This window comes from Geospiza fortis, unplaced genomic scaffold (assembly GCF_000277835.1).
Source record: "Geospiza fortis unplaced genomic scaffold, GeoFor_1.0 scaffold100, whole genome shotgun sequence".
Lineage (NCBI taxonomy): Eukaryota > Metazoa > Chordata > Aves > Passeriformes > Thraupidae > Geospiza > Geospiza fortis.
The window spans coordinates 4,434,673-4,456,196 of NW_005054350.1; the positions used below are offsets into that span (position 1 = coordinate 4,434,673).

Consider the following 21,524-nt stretch of genomic DNA (forward strand, 5'->3'; position numbering starts at 1 on the left):
AGTAAATGCATCTCTGGGACTAGAAGATATCTCTGTGCAGTAGTGTTTATACTGTACCAGATGAAACATTTAAAAGTTGGATGTTGAAAAAGCAACCCCCAAAGCAGCTAATGGACATTCTGGCCTGGCCACAAGAGCAGCTGCCATAGCTGCCACAGGAGCTGTACTGTTTCCTTGCCTGTTCTCTATCTCAGTTTGGCAGTTTAAAAAAGTGTTGTACAATAAATACTCCAGGGACTTCCACATGATTGCTAAAAAACCTAAACTGCGTTTAGTTTGTTTATAAAAAGTCCTGGGGCCCTGCTCTACAGAGCAAGGGTCATGGAAACACATGTTTATGGCTTCACAAATGTTCTATACTCCTTGAATGGGGAAGTTTATTTGATTTAATCAGCATCCACAGGGATCCTGTAATTGCATAATAGGTAATTTATTATGGAAGTAAAAGTATTTTTCTAACTGTAGCCTATGTAGCATGGGTTTGTAGCTTTAGACTAATCCACATAGTAAAAAAGAGCTTTGCAAAGCAGTCTGACTGAAGTAATGGTGTTCTGTGATGAGCGCGCACTTGTATGGCTTTTTAATCATCAGAAAGTGTTAAAACAACAGGCACATTATCACCATGTTGGATGTGAGAACTGTTCACTGTTTGCTTGCCTTCTGCAATTGGAAGTGCTCAATGTGAGAAAATGGAAAGCCAGCCCAGATGATCCAGTTAGAGGGCAGTGAATATGAGAGTAGGGAATCCAAAGCTTGTCTTTTTGACATACACTGGAAAATGGCCTTCCATCTACTTCAGCAAAGGAACATGGCCTTTCATCCCGGATACTGAATTAAAAACAGGTATGTTTGGGTTTTTTTTTAAAAAGACAGTAAAATCAAACCTAGAACTGTTTAACTGTCATCATTTTTGCTGACATAACCATCAACTGTGTCATGAAGAAATGAGGCAATTCTTGCACAGCCGTATCATTGATAATTCTGGCTGCCCTGAAAAGCTGCAAACCAACATGTTTCTGCTCTGAAAAAGTTTCTGGGACTCCATATTATGGTTGTTGTTGAAGATCCCATTTGCCAGCTTGTCTTAAACTGAGGAGAGCAGTTGAAGAACTCCAACTCCCAACAGACTTTTGCAATTTTAGAGGGAAAACTTGGAAAATCAGTTTGGTATTTCCTGAGGTTCAGAATGCTGAAGTTTTCTTTCCAACATCCGATGACCTCAGTAACACCAGAAGTAGGTTGTTCTGCATTTCCTATGAATGTTTGTGATGTCTTAATTTTCTTGCTGAGTTTGGAATTCATATTTTCATATCTAAATAAAAGCTAAAAACCAAGGAACGTTAACTTATTTGGTAACTCATGGACACTGAAGCTTTTAGCTATGCCTAAAGTGTATAAGCCTCAGTCCATGGAAACTTCAGACCATCATCTCCTTCTCAGCTTCAGTTATATCCTGGTCCATTGAAATATCCTCTTCCCTACTGCTTCTCCCTGGGTGTGCTGTGTCATACGTGTCAGGACTAGATTATTAATGCTTAACTCTCAAGGCAAAAAGTAGCCTAAGTGTTCTTTAGATTAATGAAGCAAGATTAAATAGCCTGGTAAAGCTAAAAAATTATGCTCCTAATTATGACATAAAATCCAAAGATCTGTTTTGAGGAGATTTTGAGGTGTGAATTTGGACATTTGGCACCTGAGGTTAGGAAGGCAGGTAGGGATAAGAGACAGAAAAGTATATCAAGTTCCACCTTTCATTGGGATGTTTTTTGTGGTTTCCTTACTTCTGTGTCCTCCTTTTTATTTTATTGTTTGAAGGTTTTGTGTGTTTTCCTCCAATTTATACTTAAAAATATTTTGATTATTTTAATTTTCCCCACAAAAACATTTTCTGCTTGTTTGCAGAATATTTTATTATCATCTTTTGTGACTCTTCAGACTTTTATTTCTTGTTCTTGCCTATGCATAATTCATAGCAATCAGCAATTTTAAGCTGTAATAAATACATGAATCCTGTCTTTACATTTAACATAGTATTCAAAGACAGATGAATACTGATAGCCTTCCATGAAATAATTTATTTATTTTGATTCCTATATACTTTTAAAGTGAGTGTATGTCTTAATGTGTATTGTCTTCATCAAACTGAAGGCACAAGATGAAGAAACAAAGGTCTCCTTCACACAAATCTATGTTTAGGAAGTGTGCCATTTCAAAACCTTTAAATGTCCATCAGTCTCACTCATTCTTTTTCTTTGGGATATGGATGCTATTGAAGGTTTCAATGTTCACTGGTTAAGCTCAAGGCACAGAGCACTAGAACCAGACCAGGAGAAGCAGGATTGGACTCAAAAGGAGTAGATGAAGCACACATTAATCTAGCATTTGTGACACAATCAAAAAGGATCATAACGTTTGCCCTCTGTTTAACTTTCTCACTGAAACAGCTCTGGCGGAAGTTAGGGCAGAAAATATTGCTGTGGCTACCGTCAGCATTCTTTCTGAATATTTAATGTTTCCTATCCTTGTGATAAGAGCTCAGATATGAGCAGCAGTGATGGACACACAGAATGCCTCTTTGTGCTGCATGGCTTGAAAAGGAAATGTAGATTTCCCAGATTAGCCCTCTGTATTTATTACATATTTTGTTGTCTATGAAATTGATTCTTTAGAACAAGCAGGTTTGTTTAGGGGTTTGTTTGTTTACTTGCTTGTTTGTTTTCCTGAGCATTCACAACAATGTTAATGCTCTGAAGTAAGCAGAGAAAGCTGGCAACAATCTTAGAGGTGAAATGAAGGAGTGAAGCCATCTACAGGGAATTTTGTTCTTTTGGGAATTCACGCAATGGTACAGAAGAACTTGGTTAAGTAGGCTGAGACTTCATCTGTTCCTACTGCAATCTTATCTGTCAGTGTGGAATTTTTTCTGCCAAAGGTCACCAATACATATAAAACTGCTATTCTGATGAAAAAATACTAATAATCTCTCTTTTTTAATTTCACACACAGAGATATGGTTTGGCCAGAACTAGTGTTAGCTAATACACGTCTAAATTACTGCCAAAAAAGCTATTCTATATTACACCAAATGAGAACCTAGCTCAAAACTCTTACTTTTTTTTTTTTACTTTTTTTTTTAATATGCCCCTACATTTCCATGAATGACTAATTTTTCCATAAATTGTATCTTTGTGTGGGCCTCTTGCTAATCCTGCAGGTTCTCACCGTGGGTTGATGATTTAGTCTGCATCACTCAATAGTTGTGTATGTCTCCTAGTCTCCAAGATACGATGGAGACTTGATGGTGACAACCACTGCCAAATCCTAACAAACTACTCAAGTATGAAGGGCCTTTCCACGTTTCCTTTTTTTCTTTTTTTCCATTGTGTAGTTCTAAGTCACTGGTCTCATAACCCCTGCTAAATTGTTGTAGATCACTCAAGATTTCACTATGTCTCTCTTGCTCACATTTTCACCTTTTCTTTCAGCATCAGTTGATCTCCACAATTCTCATTCTCTGCCCAAGCCTCTGCTTAGTCTTTTTTTTCTCTCCCAAACTGCCCTTTAGTCACGAATGAGTTATCTGTCCATTCATTTCAACCCTTGTTGCCCTGTTCCAGATCACTCCTACTTGCTCCATTCTAGGTTTTGCCTCTAGAGAAAGAGTTGATGAAATATGAGTTTGGAAAGTGAGACCCATTGAGCAATATCAACCCAGGGATTACAGTTTTTGGAGCTTATAACTGAAACCTTTGAGGCAAAGAGGAGTTTAAAACATATTGGATAGCAAGATACTTATCTTTCTAAGAATGCTGAACTAATCAAACCAAATTTCATGTCTAAATAAGCAAGCAGCCTGTTGTGCAGCCTTTCCCAGAGACCACCTTTAACAACCTTTTATTTTGAGACAATTCTGAAGTGGGAACCATCAATGTACATCTCTAGCTTTAGAGCTTTAGTATGTCTTTCTTATGTCTCACTACTTGGCATAGTCAAAGATTGTAAGAAGACTTCATTGTTAATAATATATATATGCGTGGGGTTTAATTCAAATTCCTTTTTGTATGTGTGTGTGTCTCTCTCTATGTTTTCTATTTTTCATTCCTTCCTTCTCCTTTAGGCTGTAAGAGAAAAATTAGAGCCAGATGATGCTTTGATGTATGAAGAAGATCTGGATGACGACGACTGTGGAGAAGCAGAATTTGAGGAGACCATGAAATTAAAACTGCTGCGTAGAATTGCCTTCCTAGCATCCAAACTGAGGGAGTTTATTGGCAATATGATAATCACCACTGGAAAAGTTGTTGTTACATACTTGGTTCAGCAGGTTGGTGTATTTGAAAAATTTCCTCAGGAGCCCTTTAGGTTCTGCATTTAACGAATGAGTTTTCAGCACTTTGGCACCTGCGGGAGTAACAATGGAAATTTTTAAGGGAAAAGAAATTGCTGCTGATTTTATTAAATTAACTCTTTGGCAAGTATAGGAATATGCTGAGTTGCTTAATTTTTTTGTGCTGATACTGTGTGGCCCTGTCATTCCATTTATGATTTTCACAGTTGCTGTTATAACCAAATGGTGAATGGGGGGGGCATATTATAGATGACTATATATATTGTGTGTGTGTAATGTAAATACATACATGTGTGTATATATATACATATACACACATATGTATTTACATTAAAGTGAATTCATAGATTTGGTTTCATCCCTTCTAAGTGTAAAAAAGAACTGTATTCACATAGCCTTTAAAAAAAAAGTTGTTTGTTTGACCATGTAGTGTGTAAAAAGAGTGATAAGCAGACTTCCTCTTGTTTTTTTTATTTAGTTGGTAAGAGTAGTTGTTTTGACGTTATATAGCCTACCTTTTTATAAGACATTTGATTTAGTATCACATAATCAGAAGATGAAAGAAGCATACAAAATTACTATAGGTTGTGACTAAATTCAAAATTAGATCATGGAATTGTAGATTAGCATTTACCTGCCAACTCACATATTTGAATGGAGGGATTCATATAAATGTTACAACTTAACATATGAGTTGTCAGTATATGAAGTGTAAAACAACAGTACAAAAAAAGTTTGATACTGAATGATGAGATTGGAGATGTGGCTGTTTTAGTAAGGCAGGTTCTTTCATTAAGGCAAGAGTGCTGAACAGCCTTACATGTAGCCAAATGGAAAGTAATACATCTAAAAAGATAAAAAATATGTGGGCTACCATAGGACCTGACACCAGGGAAGAGAGATATCATTAAAAAAAACCCAAATAAACAAAATCAAAAAGCCTGATGCCACTCTACATAGGTGAACATCATCCATGTTCAAGGGGAAGCAAAAGGTTTGCTCAGCAGTGGCAGGGGGCAGTTTCTCCTGAATGGTGATGGGCATCTTGCCTGTGGAGCTCCAACACAAGCCAAGAAGTGGGAGGTGTTCAGAGTAGAGTTACAAAAAGTACTTGAGGTCTGAGAAGCCTGTACTCCAGAGAGAGACCTTGAGCTTTATAAGTTAAATACTTCCCTACTCACCATGCCAAAAAGATGAAGAGTGACTTGACTGCAACCCGAAAGAACTGACAAAGATACAAAGTGCTTCCATTTTTTAACGTATCTCATCTAGTAGAATTGATAATAGGAGCCAACAGTTAAATGGTAAACCAGGTAATTTCAGACCAGAAATAAATTTTGTATTTTTCACAGCCAGAGTAGTTGGCCATAATAAATAACTTATTTTAGGATATCATGTATTCTCATTATCTTTATTCCAAAAGTGTTGGAATAAAGACAAAGTGTCTCTTTGTAAGAAAAAAAGAAATAGTTGCAGGCTTGAGGCAGAAATTTCTGGGTGAAGTTTTACAGCACAATAGGTGAAAACTTAAAATATTATGAGAAAGATGTGATGGTGAACCTCAGGCATATAACTGTGGATTTCAGTCCTTACAATGCCTGGACTCAGCTCAGCTCAGGACCATCCCTGGGATTGCTGCTCCCAAAAGACATCTCAAACCAGCACCTGGTGAGGGGCAGGGCCAGCAGGCACACTGGAGCTGTGGGGCACCAGGAGCCTGCAGGTCTGTCCTGAGGAAGGTGACTCCTAGACATTTACTAGTTAAAAAGCCTAAAAATAAATTTAGGCAGGGACTCCTGCTAGCTCCAGCACTGTTGCTTCAGAGAATCCACTGGGCTGCTGTGTTGGCTGCAAGCTCTTACATCATTTTCTCATAGAAGTAGCCACTCTTAGACATGAATATCTTCCCTGCTTCCTAACTTATTTTTGCAGGCTCCCAGCAGAGCACTGAGTCCCCTTCACCAGCTGGACATTTTCTGAAGTGGCATACTCAGCTACATGTGCTGAAACAAAAACAATATACGTGTGTGTGACAGCAGAGTCTTTGTCATATGTAAATTACACATTTCTAGGAGTTAACAATTTCTTTTAAATCAAACATTTACTGATTATTCTGTAGATTTGATGTAAAGCTTTTCATTTCAATATATGAATCAGGGTCTGTTTTGTTCAACTATGTCAAGGTAATTCAATATCTGTATGAGAAGGCTTTTTACTGTTCATCCATCATGCCACTTTAGCACCTTGTACTCAAAAGTCATACACTGGTGGTCTCAGGCAGTATTAGCTGCCCTTGCAGCCATTCCACGGTTTTTCTCCATGCTTTATGAAACATCTTTACATAGAAAAAAATTCCATCTCAGAGGAAAGCCTGGAGAATGATTGTGTTCTAAGTGCTGAGATATGGCATAAGTGAATTGAACAAATAAAATAAAACAAAGATCCTTCTAGTCTCAAAGTTAATAGCAATCTTTAGAGCTAATTGTAATAATTACCAGAAAACTAATGGGATCAAATTTTTTGATATACATCTTGTCAAATTTAATTTTTAACAAATGCTGGTATTTTCTGTACTTCTCCAACACTCTGTGTTTTTATTTTTACAGGTATGATGGTGCCATCTTTGACCTCAGCTGTGTATTTCTTTGTGTTCTTGGGCCTGTGCACATGGTGGTCCTGTTGCCAAGCATTTGATCCGCTGATATTCAGCTGTCTGTGTGTATTAATGGCTATATTCAGTGCGGGACACTTGATTGGACTTTATCTGTACCAGCTACAGTTCTTTCAGGAGGTTGTTCCACCAAAAGATTTCTATGCCAGGTGAGAAAAATTCCTTTCCTGTTTAACTGTGGGCGTGTGATGCAATGCTCTGTTTGTCACATGTTGGTGCAAATGATCTTCTACATAATGCTTTAACAAATTTTACACATACCTTCTTGTTCAGTGGTGGAAGAGTCAAATATTTTCAGATGGAATGTTATTGAATGATAGTGTGGAAAGTCCAGACTGGGTAATTGCAGGCAGAGAACTGGAGCAGGTTAGGAGGGGAAGGTTACTTTTGGTTATTTTTGCTCAGAGTGTTCCTCAGATGTGAGTGTGAATGATTGGGCTAATGCAGGAAATAAAGGGAATTGATGGCAACATTGATAGAAGGGCAAGCGTACAATTGCGCGATTGGTTTTTTGTACAAGAAAATAAATTCTCTGGTGTCTAATGGCATAGTGCCTTAACTGGAGCAAAATGCTTTTGTGGTGCCACTCTTGTGTGCAGAGGCTGAGGGCTGCTGGGGTCCTTCATGTGCTGTGCATATTAGGCTGATAATATAAAAATTCTCTCTGGTCACATAGCATCACATAGAACATGCTGATCTTCATACCAACAGCTACTTACCTTAAGTAAAAAAGCAGCATTTCTAGTTACTTCTGCAGTAAATATTGACTGGTTGTGATTTCACTGACCCTTTAATTTTCTACACGCTGTAGTCTAAAATAAGATGAAGTAATGGATGTATTTTGCTCATTACTATTTTTTTTTCTGGTGGAGTATGATGACAAATTTGCTTTTATGGTATGTATTTTGAATGCTGTAGTAATCCTTATATTAAGCTAAATGTGAACATTAACTTTATTTCTAGTAAACCGATTGTACTTTTTATTATAAGCTGAAGATAAAAGGAAATTAGAGGTACTGTGGAGAATAAATTAATTATTTATCTCTCAATACACTATTAAAAGCAGTAAAATTGAGCTATCTAGCTACAGTAGCTGTTACTTTAGTACTTATTTTGACATTCTATTTAGTATAGGTTAATAGATGTGTGTTTTGTGATGTTGTAACTGGTGACTTGTGGAGTCTGATTGGGAGGGCATAACATTGCCTGAAAAATGAGGAAAATCTGCTTAGTTTAGGTTCTTTTATGCCACCTAGAGGTCGAGATAGGAGAATGGATGATTTCTAATACCAAGAAGCTGAAATGCTCTCAACTTCCATAAACCTTTTATATTACTTCCTCCATGTATTAATAAAATAAAAAGAGAATGGCTTAAAAATTCTCAACCATTTGGATTTGAGGATATCTACTCACAGTTTTTAGCAACAGACAGCAATAACATTTTCTCAAGAAGAAGTATTTGCTTCATACAATTTAGCTGCAATATGTGAAACTTTGTTCCTATGCATAATTTGTGAAGTCCCTTTTTTCTCTTTAATATTTTTCTGTTAATTTTAAATTTTTTTTCAATTAGTTTACTTTAAGATAATTGTTTTGGGACAATTATCAAGACATTGATAATGTAGTAATTTCTTTAGTAATTTCTTTGATTGTAAATAATGTGATTCTTTGTTTTATGACAAAATTTTGTCAGTACAAATATGGCACTTTAACTTAGTCATTAATTTTTGAAATTAAAAAATCAAGGCACAAGAAAGTTGTGTCTGCCTTGGTGTAGAAAAGAAAATCACCTTCAGAGTTTAGGTTAAAAAAATGTACCAGCATTGGATTTCAGAGTACGTACTGACATTTTTGTAGACAGGAAAAAATGATGTTTCCTTCCTGCAGACTTTCTCTTGAACTGGTACTGTTGAATACTCTGCCTTTTACACATGCAATCATGTGAGGGATTGAACTGATGTAACAAATTATGTGGGAAATTATGTTTGAATATACACAACAACCTACACACAACTTACACACAATGGCAGCAGAAGGAGCAGTATTCCTTGTTTCTTTATTTCCAGCTCTTCCTATTTTGGATCTACTTTGATCTGCTTTCAGGGAGGTGTCTTTGAAGAGCATCAAGGCAGGTGTTATCAGACTTGGAAGTGAAAACCTTAGTGTGAGAAAAGACCATGGGTGATTTTTAATGATCGAGTCGGGCTGATACATAAACAGTGGCTAAAGGAGGAAAAATGAGAGACATGTATCAGAATGCTGCAGGAAAAATATTTTAGCATTTTGCATCCTAGAAGAAAATACTATTTTATGTATAATCTTGGTTTGAAGATATGCTAAATATGCTGAGTTCCCATTAATACTAGTACATGACTTCCATAGGCAAACTATATGCCAAGAAAAGAATTTGATTCCCCGAATTCTTTCTACAAGAAGGACATTGAGGTGCTGGAGAATGCCCAGGGAAGGGCAACAAAACTGATGAAAGGTCTGGAGCTGAAGTCTTATGAGGAATATCTGAGGGAACTGGAATTGTTCTGGAGAAGAGAAGGCTCAGAGGTGACCTTGTTGCTCTCTAAAAGCAAGTTGTAGTGGGGTGGGGGTTGGTCTCTTCTCCTGAGTAAAAAGTATCAGGAAAAGAGGAAATGGCCTCAAGTGGCACCAGGAGAGGTTTAGATTGGATATTAGGAGAACTTCCTGCTCTAGAAGAATTGTCTGCCATTGGAAGAGTCTTCTCAGGAAAGGGGTTGAGTCACCATCCCTGGAGATACTTGGAAGATCTGTAAACATGGGCACTTAGGGACATGGTTTAGTGATGGATTTGGCAGTGTTTGTTTAATGGTTGGACTCGATGATCTTAGAGGTCTTTTCCAACCTAAATTATTCTGTGATTCCATATGAAAGAAGGACTTTTATTTCTCTGTAAATTTTTGAGGGCCCAATCCCCAGAATAAGCTCTCCTGAATTTCAAGGGCAGATGTGAAAAGTGCTCCTGTTGGGCTGCTGGTGGACATTTTTTTTTTCTCAGTAGAATGTAAGTCTGGTGTTTTAAAAAGCTCCTTTCTGGATTTGAGTTCTCAAGTTTACAAGAAATGTACAAGTGGTTTCTCTGATCAATAAAAAATGTGTTTTTTTCTGAATAGTAATGCATTCAGCTTGTCAGATTATCGATTGATTTCAGACTAAATAAAGTTAAACTACACCCAAACAAACCAGAAAATTCTCAGGTTAACAGTATTATTCAGCTAAGACTTGCATCATCCTTCAGCTGTTCCTTCCTTTCAAGAACCCTTCAACTCAAAATTCACCATTTTGTGATTGTAAGAAGTGACTGAATTATGTCACCGGAGGAAAGCAGTTTTCTTGGGAGGGATAGCCTGACATCTGGCGAATTTACATGTTTTGCCCTGAAATCTCGTGGGATTGTGCAAACAAAGTTCTTCACCCCCCAAAATAGGATATTGTAATAACATAGCCCTAAGTACTTGCCAGAATGATATTACTGGACATGGAGGTATTGCTGTCCTGGAAGTTTCACATCTGCTGCTGTGGCTGTCTGGATCTGTGATGTGCAGGTAGAAGTGTCATAAACACAAACATGCTGAAATGCCATGGAGTGAGCACTGGGATCTGCAGATTGAAAGATGCCCAGTGTACTGAAAAGTCTGAATATAGCTGGTGTATCAGGGGTAGGCACGCTGCCAGCAAATCAATATTGCAAATTGATGCAACCTCTCAAATATTGCAATATGCAAATATTGCAAAGATGGGAAAAAATAGCAAGAAGTATCAATTTAAAGCAAAATTCAGACAGTATCATGTTTCTACAATAAAATTATTTTCACCCAAGTTAGTAAAAACAAGTCAATGAACTAAAATTACTTTAGAAATTAGGTACACAGTATCACAGCCTGAAAAAATACACAGTAATATGTTCACCATTTTTCAGATTGCTGCCTTCTTTCTTCCTGATATTGTTTATTTTGGCAAAAGAGTATAATTCTGGGGAAATGATAAGGCCTTGCCAACATGAAGAAATAGGATCAGTCCAGTGGTATAAGGTTTGTCCTGAGTCAGTAGAGTTATTGCTGTCCAAAACTGTGCTTATAAGCATATTAATTTAAAGATCCAGCAATCCAATGTAAATTAAAAGCTATGTGCTTTCCTATAGTTTAGGTCTGTCTTGCTTGTAGTTTTCAGGCAAGTAATGTTCCAAATAGTTTAAATACAACTGGTTTCATTTATAGAAGGCATCTCTCTTACAAAATGAAGTAAACCTAGGAGTCCAGGTAGTGTCATCCACTTCACAGTGGTACCTTATTTCACAGCTTCTTAAGTGAATGGGGATTTGGAATTACACAACGGATTGCTTTGCTGCAGTGAGATGGAAAGTCTAGTCTAAGGAGTTTTGTTCAAGAGGAAATTTTAATCTGAAAGATCTCTATAAATCTATTTAAGCAGGACTTTTAAAATAGGTTTTACAGTGACTAATAATAAGCCTACTTAAATTACTCTTTTACTTTTGGAGAAAAGATATCGGCTACAGATGGTAGATTTAGGATATTCAGTTTGTTTTCAGATTAATCTGAGCAGAGTCCCATCCAAAATTCTTCCTTTGGACTTCCCTGGAAGCTTGACACAGATTTGGATTTTGTAGTCCAGATACTCTGTTCAACCAGGGTTATAAATGCTTAAGCACTGTCTCAAAAATGTTCCTGGAGTTGTCAGATCAGGGTCAGATCAGATCCAGCTGTAATATTTTTCCTAAGTTAGACACTAACCTTGCAAATAAAATCTCATTAGGAGAGCAGATATTGCCAACATAGTGAGATGTAGCTGATTGATTACCTCTGCAGGGCAAGGCACTGATCTCCTGCTCTGCTGCTGCTTTTGTAGCTCCACTGGAGCCAAGAGCTGGGCAGCATGTTTCACCTGAGCTGCAGCCGCTGCTAATCCTTGCTGCAGACCCTCTGGCACCTGGGATCAGAGGTGGCTCACCTCTGAGAGGCAGAATTTTCTTAACCTTGTAGGAAACTGAGGTTTTTGGGTTGCCTTTTGACTTGGTCACAAGCTACTGTTTGAAAACATGGGGTATTTAAAGCTCATTTATGTATGCTATACTGAGCTGCCCTTTGGCTGCAGTAGCTTTCATGCCTTCTGCCTGGTATTTTTAGGTGCTTCTGACCATGGTACTGCAGTAGCACTGCCAGGACAGAGGCCAGACCCTTGGATACTTGCCATGTAAAGGCACTGCACTGCACTTGTCTGTTTCCATCATCCTCTATCAGCAAAAGGACACTTTGCAGTTGCAGAAATTGCTCCAAAACATACCAGGCCAGCCACCATGTTGATGATTACCATGACCAGATTTGATTAGAGAGCCACAATTTCTCTCGAGGGAGAGATGTTAGGTATTTAACCTTATTCTTACAGAAACTTGCAGCAGAGTTTCATACTAGCTCTATAATGTACTACTTTTTAGGGTTTAATTCTACTTAGAATGTTTTAGCTTTCTCAGAACTTCAGCTTCTTTATATTTAAAAAAATCTTTTGGAAAGGAAGTGAGTGATTCTGTTAATAGCTTAGAAATGCAAGTTCACTCTCCTGTGGACAACAGACAATAATCATCCTTGCTATTATCATCTCTTTCTAAACTATAAGGTGGCCTTATTTGGGCTCCCTTTATCATGAAAGGTTGGATGAGGAAAAGGCAAGAGAGAAAATAGTAAGTAGCAATTTTCCTGGAGATCAGTCCTTCCCGTCCCCATGGCATAGCTGTCAGCACTCACCATCACCACCCTGCTGCATCAAGTGCCAAATCTAGCCTTGGAATAAGCAGGCACAACTTAATTTATGGTACTGACATTGCACCCCAGGTGATTTACACCTCTCTGTCTTCCACTGGGTTTGAAAGGGGTGTAAACTGAGACATGTACTAAGACCTTTTAAAAACAATTGTTTTCTGCATGTGGGACAGACTGGTTTCCCAGTTGTGTTCTGCTGCAGTGGTGAGCCTGCCACTGGTGAGACCCCTGGCAGCCTGGTGGGGCTGGCCCTGGTCACGGCAGGTTCTCATTAGTGGGAAGAGGAGAACCTTAGCACTCCCAACAATGACCACACTGCATTTGAAAATTGAGTGTAAGCTGCAAACATAAAAATCAGCCATTGTCGTGTGACATAATGTTGGTGAACTGCCTCTTCTTCAATGTTTCCTGAATCCAGATAGCTGTGTGTTGCACAGAGGCTGCTCTTCCTTGGATGCACTGAACTACTGAGGTGAGAGGGACAGAAGGAAGTGACAAAGATTTTAAAGCTGCTGATATTCTGTGATAGACTTGCTTGCTGATTCTGATTCACCTGAATTGGTCATGCAGTCGGTCTGATGATGTAGCCATGCCACTTTTGCACACTCTCAGGCAGCTTTGACTCTTCTGTGAGCAGCGCACCTCCCTGCTAGCAGAAGCTCTGCTCATGGGTAGGGCGAGACAGAGACAGATCACTCCACTCCCCCATACACACCGTGGGCTTGCAAGTGGCCAGTCCCAGCACTGACACTTGAACAGACTCTTGGCCCCTCACAGCCTCTCCTGGGTGGACAGGAAAAGGTTGACTGCAAAAAAGTGACCCCTTAAATTTTTCTTCGTGTTTTCTGGAAAACACGGATCTGCATTTTATGATCATTGTTCAAGTGCTTGAAAACAAGGACAGAAAAGAGACAAAAAACCCTCTCCTCCTACCAGGTTTGTATTCCTATTATTCTGTGGTGTTAGGAGATGTGGATGGTAATTAGCAAACTTCTCTTGGATTTACAAACTTGTTTTCTTGAGGTCTGCTCAAGAACAATGACCTTTATACTCTGGCATCACCAGAAATTGTGATGAAGAATATTTAACACTGTGTTTTCAGCTCAGTGTGTCAACACTGACAAATGAATCATCCCACATTCCTTGGAGGTAAAAAGTGCAGTCCTGAGTAACCTCAGTCGAGCACACACAGGGGAGTTAGTCCTTGTCCATCAGTTTACATCAGTCTACATCAGTTTCTCTAAACACTCACAGAGTGGAAGTGCTTAATCTCTTGTTTATGCTCATTTAGCTGAAGTTTGGAACTTGCTGATAAAAGTTGAGCCGATCATGTTCAATTTATAACCAATTTAAAATCAGCTGTTATACCACTTTCGTTTTGAAACTGGGCAATTTCCAAACATTTCCTGGGCATTATTGTTCATTATCCCATTATCTTCTTTTCCATATCCTGCTATTTTACTTTCTTTTTATGTTTAAAGCCAAATGGGAATCATAGCTTTTATTTCTGCCTTAGTGCACTTGCTGCTAAAAAGGAATATTTTCTTTGCTCATACTTTCTACTGCAGAACCTCTTGATGGAGGTATCCATCACTCTTGTGGTTTTTTTCAACCTGTTTCACTGCCAGCTGAGTAAGTGGAAAATCTCTTTATCCTCTGCATGCATCACTGAACCTAGCAGGCTGCCCCAATGTGACTGAAAAGTATCATCACTCCTTTTTCAGAGGTGGAAAAATTCCCTAACAGAGAAGTTAGATGAGTCACATAACCCTCCCAAGATAGCCAGAACTTGGAATAAAGCACAAAGCCTTTGGCTGCTGTCTGAATCCTAGATCACAGACCAAGTTGCCTCAAAGTTAAAATAGTATGAAGCTACACTTTAAAACAATTTCTGTTCTTCTGTACATGTCACTCTAAGTGGTAGCAGTAAAGCTCTTAGGCAGTTGCATGGTTAATTGTTGTACCAGGTCACTTGCATGCTCTGGTCAGCACCACCCCACTGAATGCTGATGCTCACTGGGGTTACCTGAGCACTGTCTCTTTCTCCTAAATGGCTCCTGCTGAAGTTTTACCTGAGTTCTTCTGTTCTTCACCCAGCACCTGAGCTTAGGACAACAAGGCTGTCTGTGGTCTGCACTACTGGTTGAGTTTTAGGAGCAGACTCTCCCCCCTTCTGCCTGTGAGAGACTTTCTGAGGTGGGGCTGTTGGCTCCTTTCCTTTCAGCAGCTCAGCTAACTCACTTTGAAAAAACAATAGCCTCAGTCACTGACTTGCACAGAAAGCCTTTGATAACCATGTCATTGTTAAGCTGTGCCATTTTGGAGCTGTGCCTTCTCTTCTGTGCTCGAGCGTCCAAGTTCACCCTCTCACAGGGCCTTTGTGTCCATGGATGTTTCTGAACATGCCTTTGGCTTTCCCATGCTTTCCACGTGACTCCTTAGCATCCTGGGCCTGTTTTCTCATTACTTTCACCTCTGAGTAGAAAGTCCAACTGAGCATTAAATATTTTTAATTTTTTCCATGCAGCTTGGGTGTTGTCCATACTCAGCTGGTGCTGTTCAGTATTAGTTGGTTTTCATGTGCCTTATGGTCACAGGGAATATGTGTGTACATGAGGAAGATGAGCAACTGGGAAATCACTGGTGTCAACCAGCCTTCTCTGCTGGGGTGACTGTTCTCTCTCATCCTCTCATCCTGGCAAGGCTGCCTCACTCCTGCAGCCTCCATCCTTCAGCTACAAGCCCTGACTTGCCCCTGGTTCGTAGCTGAAACTATTTGGAAAAAAACCCCAAAACTCCAAAACCCTGCTGCATTTTAAATATTTTGATTTTAGTGACAGAAAAAAAAACTATTTGCCTGATTTTATTTGAGAACAAACTCTATTTGCCTAACTTAAATATTAGCCAGGCTGCTGCTATCAAAGCAATGACAGTGCTGGCCCATCATGTTGATGGAGTCACTCTAGCTAAGTTATCAGGCAGAAGTCCTAAAGCAATTTCTCCTGCACGTTTATTCCCACTTCACCACCTTCTTGCTATCCTGTCTGGCAGTCCTCCCTGTGCCAGATGCTCAGATGTCTGATTGGAATGAAAAGCTATTGGAATCGCTGCTTCAGTGCATTTCTTCATCAGATGAGAGCCTCTGGAATCCCAGCAGAGGCTCCCAAAGGCTACAGCAACATGCTGCTTTTCTAGCTCGCTGATGCGCTGAAAGGAGCAAGGTCAATATTGATGCTCACTAGAAACTCAGAGCAAAGTTGAGCTGTGTCATGGATAATGGGAAGATTTGGTAATGCAGAGAAGAAACCCATTGATAGGATAAATCCTCATTTAAGGCTTTTGAAGATGGGTTTTGTCTCAGCAAACAAGGGATTAAAAGACCCACACCCATTTTTGGTGATAACAGTAGTCAATGACCTAATTATTGCTTCTAAAGCAATGAAAGCTTTTTGTAATAGGGAGTCAGTACAAAGCTAAATTATTGGAAGAAATGTGATATAGAGCTCACAAGTCTTTATGTTTAAACTTAAATTCCCCTTAGGGAAGCTGTTTTATTTCAGACATGTGAAGTATTTTAATTTCTGAAGTTTGGTCACTTTTAATAGATGCCTATTTCTTAATAGCTTCCAATCGCATAGTCTTAGAGAAAATGTGGTTATCTGGTTACTTCAAAACAAAAAACAGTCTATAGAGTAGATACTATTTACCATCTTAGTTTAAAGTTGTTAATGAACTTGAAAGCAAAGTGATTCTGTTGCAACTGATCGTATGGTCCTTTTTTTCTCCTTGAATTAAGATTTGTGTTGTGTTTACAGGTTTTGCAAGCTTTTATGTAACTCACCACCCTTAAAGATCTCTTTTCTCTACAGCTTCCTGATTAATGGCTCATAATTTCTCTCTGTCCTCATTATATAGATTATATTAGCACACAAGTTTTAAACTACTCACTTTTTCATGAGGTTTCTCATGCAATAGATGTGCATTTGAAATTAGTTTTCCTTTAAAAGAAAAGTCACTGATGTTCAGAAGAAGGTGGGAGATACACAAGGGCTGGTTTTGTCATTGCCAGAAAAGCTTTGATCCAAGAGAAGCTATGGAAACCAAAAACCAAAACTTGGTAGAAAAAAAAAGGACATAAGACATCTGCTAAAGAGCTATAGAAATTTGATGACATTAAAACAAAAGTTAGAACGATCTACTTACCTACCAAGTCTGCATTCACTATGTGTATGCCTGTATTACAGCGTTGGGATAGCAACATGCTGAAGAAAAACAATCCCAGTCTTAGTGTACATTTACAGATAATACAAAAAAATGTTTTGAACTGTTAAGCTAAAATTTATCATAATGCTCCTCAACCCAAAAAGTCAGCTTTTTGTATGGTCATTAATATGGCATAGTTCCATCTAGCCAGTTCGGAATTATCCAAGTCTGAACCAAAGCAGGGTCTAGGGCTTTTTAGAACTAAAATTACTTGCAATGCTCTTTAAAGCTTGTATCACTCCAATATGGATACATTTCATGACTTTAGTCCAGCTGTGAACTGAGATTTGTATCTCCCTACACAGTTGTCCTGCTGAGCTGAAGGGGAGGCATGAAGGATCGACTCCTTCTCTGTGGAATTTTATAACATGATGTGGAAAGACAAATGCCAACTTTTCCATTCATTCTTTTTTTTTTCCCTTTAAAAAGCCATGTGAAACCAAATGCCTTCTGCTCTCTTTAACCCTAATTCTTTGGGATGCCTAATGCATTTCAGCCAACTTTTCCACCTCTTTCCTCCCAGTGTTCTGCTATTTCTGTAAAAATGTGGTGTCAGTTCAGTGTACCCTGGAGCAGTAGCCCCAGTATGGTCTGAATTCCCAGCCAATAGCCTGGGGAGTAATGACCTTTTGGAAGGCCAGGATGGGTCTGAAGGTACCACAGAGCTGGCTGAGTGTTTTCCAACGGCATGTGTTGCTTTAGGCACATAGCCCAAAGAGGAGGAGTGGAGTGGCTCATAGCATTCTCTTGGAAGAGGCATTATGGACATGAGTTTATGAATCTTAACTTCTGTGTAGCTCTCTCATCCAAGTACAGAAAACTCAACAGGATGGTTTGTGTATGAAAAGGGAACTCCTGACCTTTAGGAGGATTGTGTAGGAATTATGTTTTTCAGTCCTTTTTGCCCCAGAAAAATAATATTAATTATTTATTAAGAAAAAATTATTTATTAAGAAAAAAATAACCACCACCACTTTCTCCAAATATACTATTTTTTGCCTATTTTTACAGAATTTGTTGCTCTCTTTCCTCCCTTATTCTGCCCTCCCTTATTCTCCTCTTCTTTGCTTACTCTACTCTTCTTCCCTTTTCTTCTCTCATTTGGTCACTTTTAGCATCTCAGTTTTAGGGCTCAGCTATTCAAATGTCAGTCTCGATATTTCATTCTCCTACCCCAGACTTGCAGACACCACTCTCATCTCCTTTCATGTGAGGAGAGTGAAATAAATATGCAGTAGAAGATATCCAGATGAAATAAATATTCAGACAGTTCCTAAAATCCAACACAAATTCAGAAGTTCTACAAGGATGGATCGCGCAAATCCAGCCCAGCACACTAAAATGTTCTGATGCCATTGCTGGGAATAACCATGCAATAGGTACTGGCCTAAAAAAAAGAAAAAAAATGGAAAAAAAGCATCCTATAATATTAAATGCTAAATCAGAAAATGCAGCTCCTAGAGCAGTTTGATGCAGACATTTTCTTCAAGCTGTAATCTTCATGCAAACTCATAAATTATATAGAAAAAATTGCCCCCTCCTCTGTTGTGTTGTGGAAAGTACTGTGAGCACGAGTGCACAGAGTTGTAGGAAGATGCAGCAACTGGAAATCTCATCTAGACAAAACTATTACAGAAGCTAAAACTCATGAAAAGGAATAAGAGACAGTAGACGATTTTCTATCAATTGAAGTCAAGATTGGATGCCGTTCTAGGCTATAAACTCTTATTCAACCACAAGATTGTTGTTCAATAGAAGAATTGGGTGTCCTATATTGTGCAGGAAGTCAGAATTATTACTTCCTTTCCTGGACTTGAAAGTTACAAGGCAAATGCTTGCCTGAAGTCAACTCCTAAAACATGAGCACATGCAGGATCTGAACTTACAAATATGTTAAAAAAAAAAAAAAATTCCAAATAACTTTAGTGAATATAAAATTCACAGATCTAACAGGCATGTAATGACTGCTTTGGTAATTCTGTATATGAAACTTATTTTTGTTTACATAGCTATTTTTTGTTCATATGTAGTACCGTGAGTAATTATGCCATTTCTTATAATATATTAATGCAATAAGTAATTGCATGAAATAGAAGTTTTAGCAATGTCGAGTTTTAGTAACTTTGACAGTTCCTTAGGGGAAATTACTGTGGGTGCAACAGGAATTTGTTTTTCTGTTTTCAAGTGAAATTGAAATTTGTCTTCTGAATTTTAATGTTAGACTAATGTAGAAAGTGGGAATTTTGTATGGTCACAGTTTACAGCTTTGTCAGGAAGTCATGAAAGATGAAAGTACATCTGCTAGAAGGATGATTCACAGATTCAATAGGAATCTTTTCCAAGAAAACAAGCTTATAGAATGTTAACTGGACAAAAAGATGCCACCTTTATTTTAAGAACTGTTTTTCACTTTGCAATCTCAGAGCATTTCTCAGTCAGACATTAAAGTTCCTCTTGGCCTTTTATAATTTCTATAACTTTTTCCAAATTATTTCTGCTATGCATTTTTCAGAATACCAGTGAGGACTTTGAAAAACCCAGCTTTAGTTCCTTGCAAGAGTAGAAATGCTAATCTATTCACATCTTGCAAACCTCCATTTTATATGACATTGCATGCAGTCTTTTGGAAACCCAAATATATCCATTAATAAGCAAGTCTCTCGTTATTTGTTTTGTTTATATCCTGTATCCAGGCACACAAGTACTTGACTTGTTTGGTAGTGGGTTTCTCCCACTCAGGACTCATTCTGAGCTTACTGATGGCAAACATGTATGTTGGGTAAGATGAAGTCACACCAAGATCAGAGTTGGACTCAGACACAGCTGGTTGGGATCAATACTGAATGTATTGATCTTTGCAGAATGAAATATGCAGAACTGAATAATGCCCTAATTTGTATTGCTTATACATTTTATGGCAGCCATCCCTGAGTAATCAGAAGCTTTGTGTAAGGGAAGATGACTCTATTCTTCTGAAAAATGTTCTGCACCAGCAGTCCTCTTTGAGGATAATGATGAAGTATAAATATTGAGTGAGTAGCAACTTGTAGCATTATTGGAGGCCAGAACAGCCAGAATGAGCATTCCCAAGAAAACAGTGAATTTTGAATGTGATAAACAGAGAAGGTTGTGTGGAGTACATTGTGACTAACAAGTCTCAAAGCCCAAGGAGAAATCAGAAATGAGGAGCAGTTCCTCTACATCCATGTTTTATGAGACAAAGCAAAATACATTGAATAAATTTAAGTTAAATACATTAAACTTCATTGCTGGCCATGTGGCAACTTAGAGGGAAAAGATGTGCTGTAACTTATTAATATTTGCTGAATGCAGGACCAGGAGGGAGCAGAATTAAGTCCAATAAGGTACAAATTATTTGGAGCCAGCAAATGAAGCTAAGAGAATGAGAATATAACTGAAACATAATAAAATTTCCTAGCCACTAGGATTATGTGGAATGTTTTCTTTTCAGTGGAGATAAAAGTAAAACATAAGTTGATCTGGCTTTCTAGCTATAGTATATTATAAAACATACTACAGGAATGGAATATGTGATATGGAGGTCATGTCTGCTTGGCAGAAGGTTCTGAAAGCCATCAGGAACTTTCCCTCATTTCTGTAGGAAATACTCATCACTAACTGTCAATGGAAAGACTTTGCATTTCAGTAAGAATTGGATTTCACTCTGATTCTGATGCTTATGAGACAGAAATAGGGTGAATCATACTGTGCTTGCATAGAAAAGCTTAAAACAAACCAAAGATGGAGAACTGTGTTGTGAAACAGAGGTAAAAGATCAAACTAACAGGAGCTCAGCAACTGATAGGAACTCAGCAACCCTGATCATTGATGAGCAAAAATGACAAGTCAGTGGGAGAGAGGAAAGCGGACAAACAAGATGTTCCTGTATGCTGATAGAAATATGAACAGAATACAATCCAGTGTGAATTTCACCCAGATGGAGCCAAACTGTAACATCAACTCCAAATGTTCTTGGATGCTGTGGAAGTTTGTGTCTGAGTCAGCTCCAAGCACAGCTCATTCAGCTCATTTAAATTACAGCAATTTACTTTGTATGCAGGATTTGTTAAATGGTTTTTTTCCCCAACCTCGTGTCCACCCAACAGCTCTGAAAGGTCTTAAAGTTTATATCTTTGGCCTCTGTTGACAATCAGAATGAGAAGTGAGTGCTGATAGATTGGTTAATAAAATGCTATGGAGCTTTCCTTCTGTGAGTCAATGTTATTATGCCTATGCAGCAAATCCCCAGTAAAGAACAGGTATACTATTTGCACTTTGCAGCATCCAAAGGCAGATTTCAGGCAGCACATCTCTGTTGAATATTGTACTCACTCTTTGTATTAATTCAGCTTTTGTTGATGGATCTTACTAGGTTAAGGAAGAACTAAGCTTTTAGACACTCTTAAAAATTAAATCC

At 38.3% G+C, this 21,524-nt stretch overlaps 1 protein-coding gene across 1 annotated transcript in view; it reads left to right on the forward strand.

The window, feature by feature from the left end:
* The window catches only part of PIEZO2 (piezo type mechanosensitive ion channel component 2), a 236,222-nt gene that overhangs the window by 113,577 nt on the left and 101,121 nt on the right, over window positions 1–21,524 (forward strand). Inside the window, exons 5-6 of the mRNA XM_031058868.1 lie at window positions 4,118–4,328; window positions 6,955–7,168. Of these exons, the coding sequence (XP_030914728.1) occupies window positions 4,118–4,328; window positions 6,955–7,168 (425 nt within the window). The remainder of the gene's footprint in view (window positions 1–4,117; window positions 4,329–6,954; window positions 7,169–21,524) is intronic.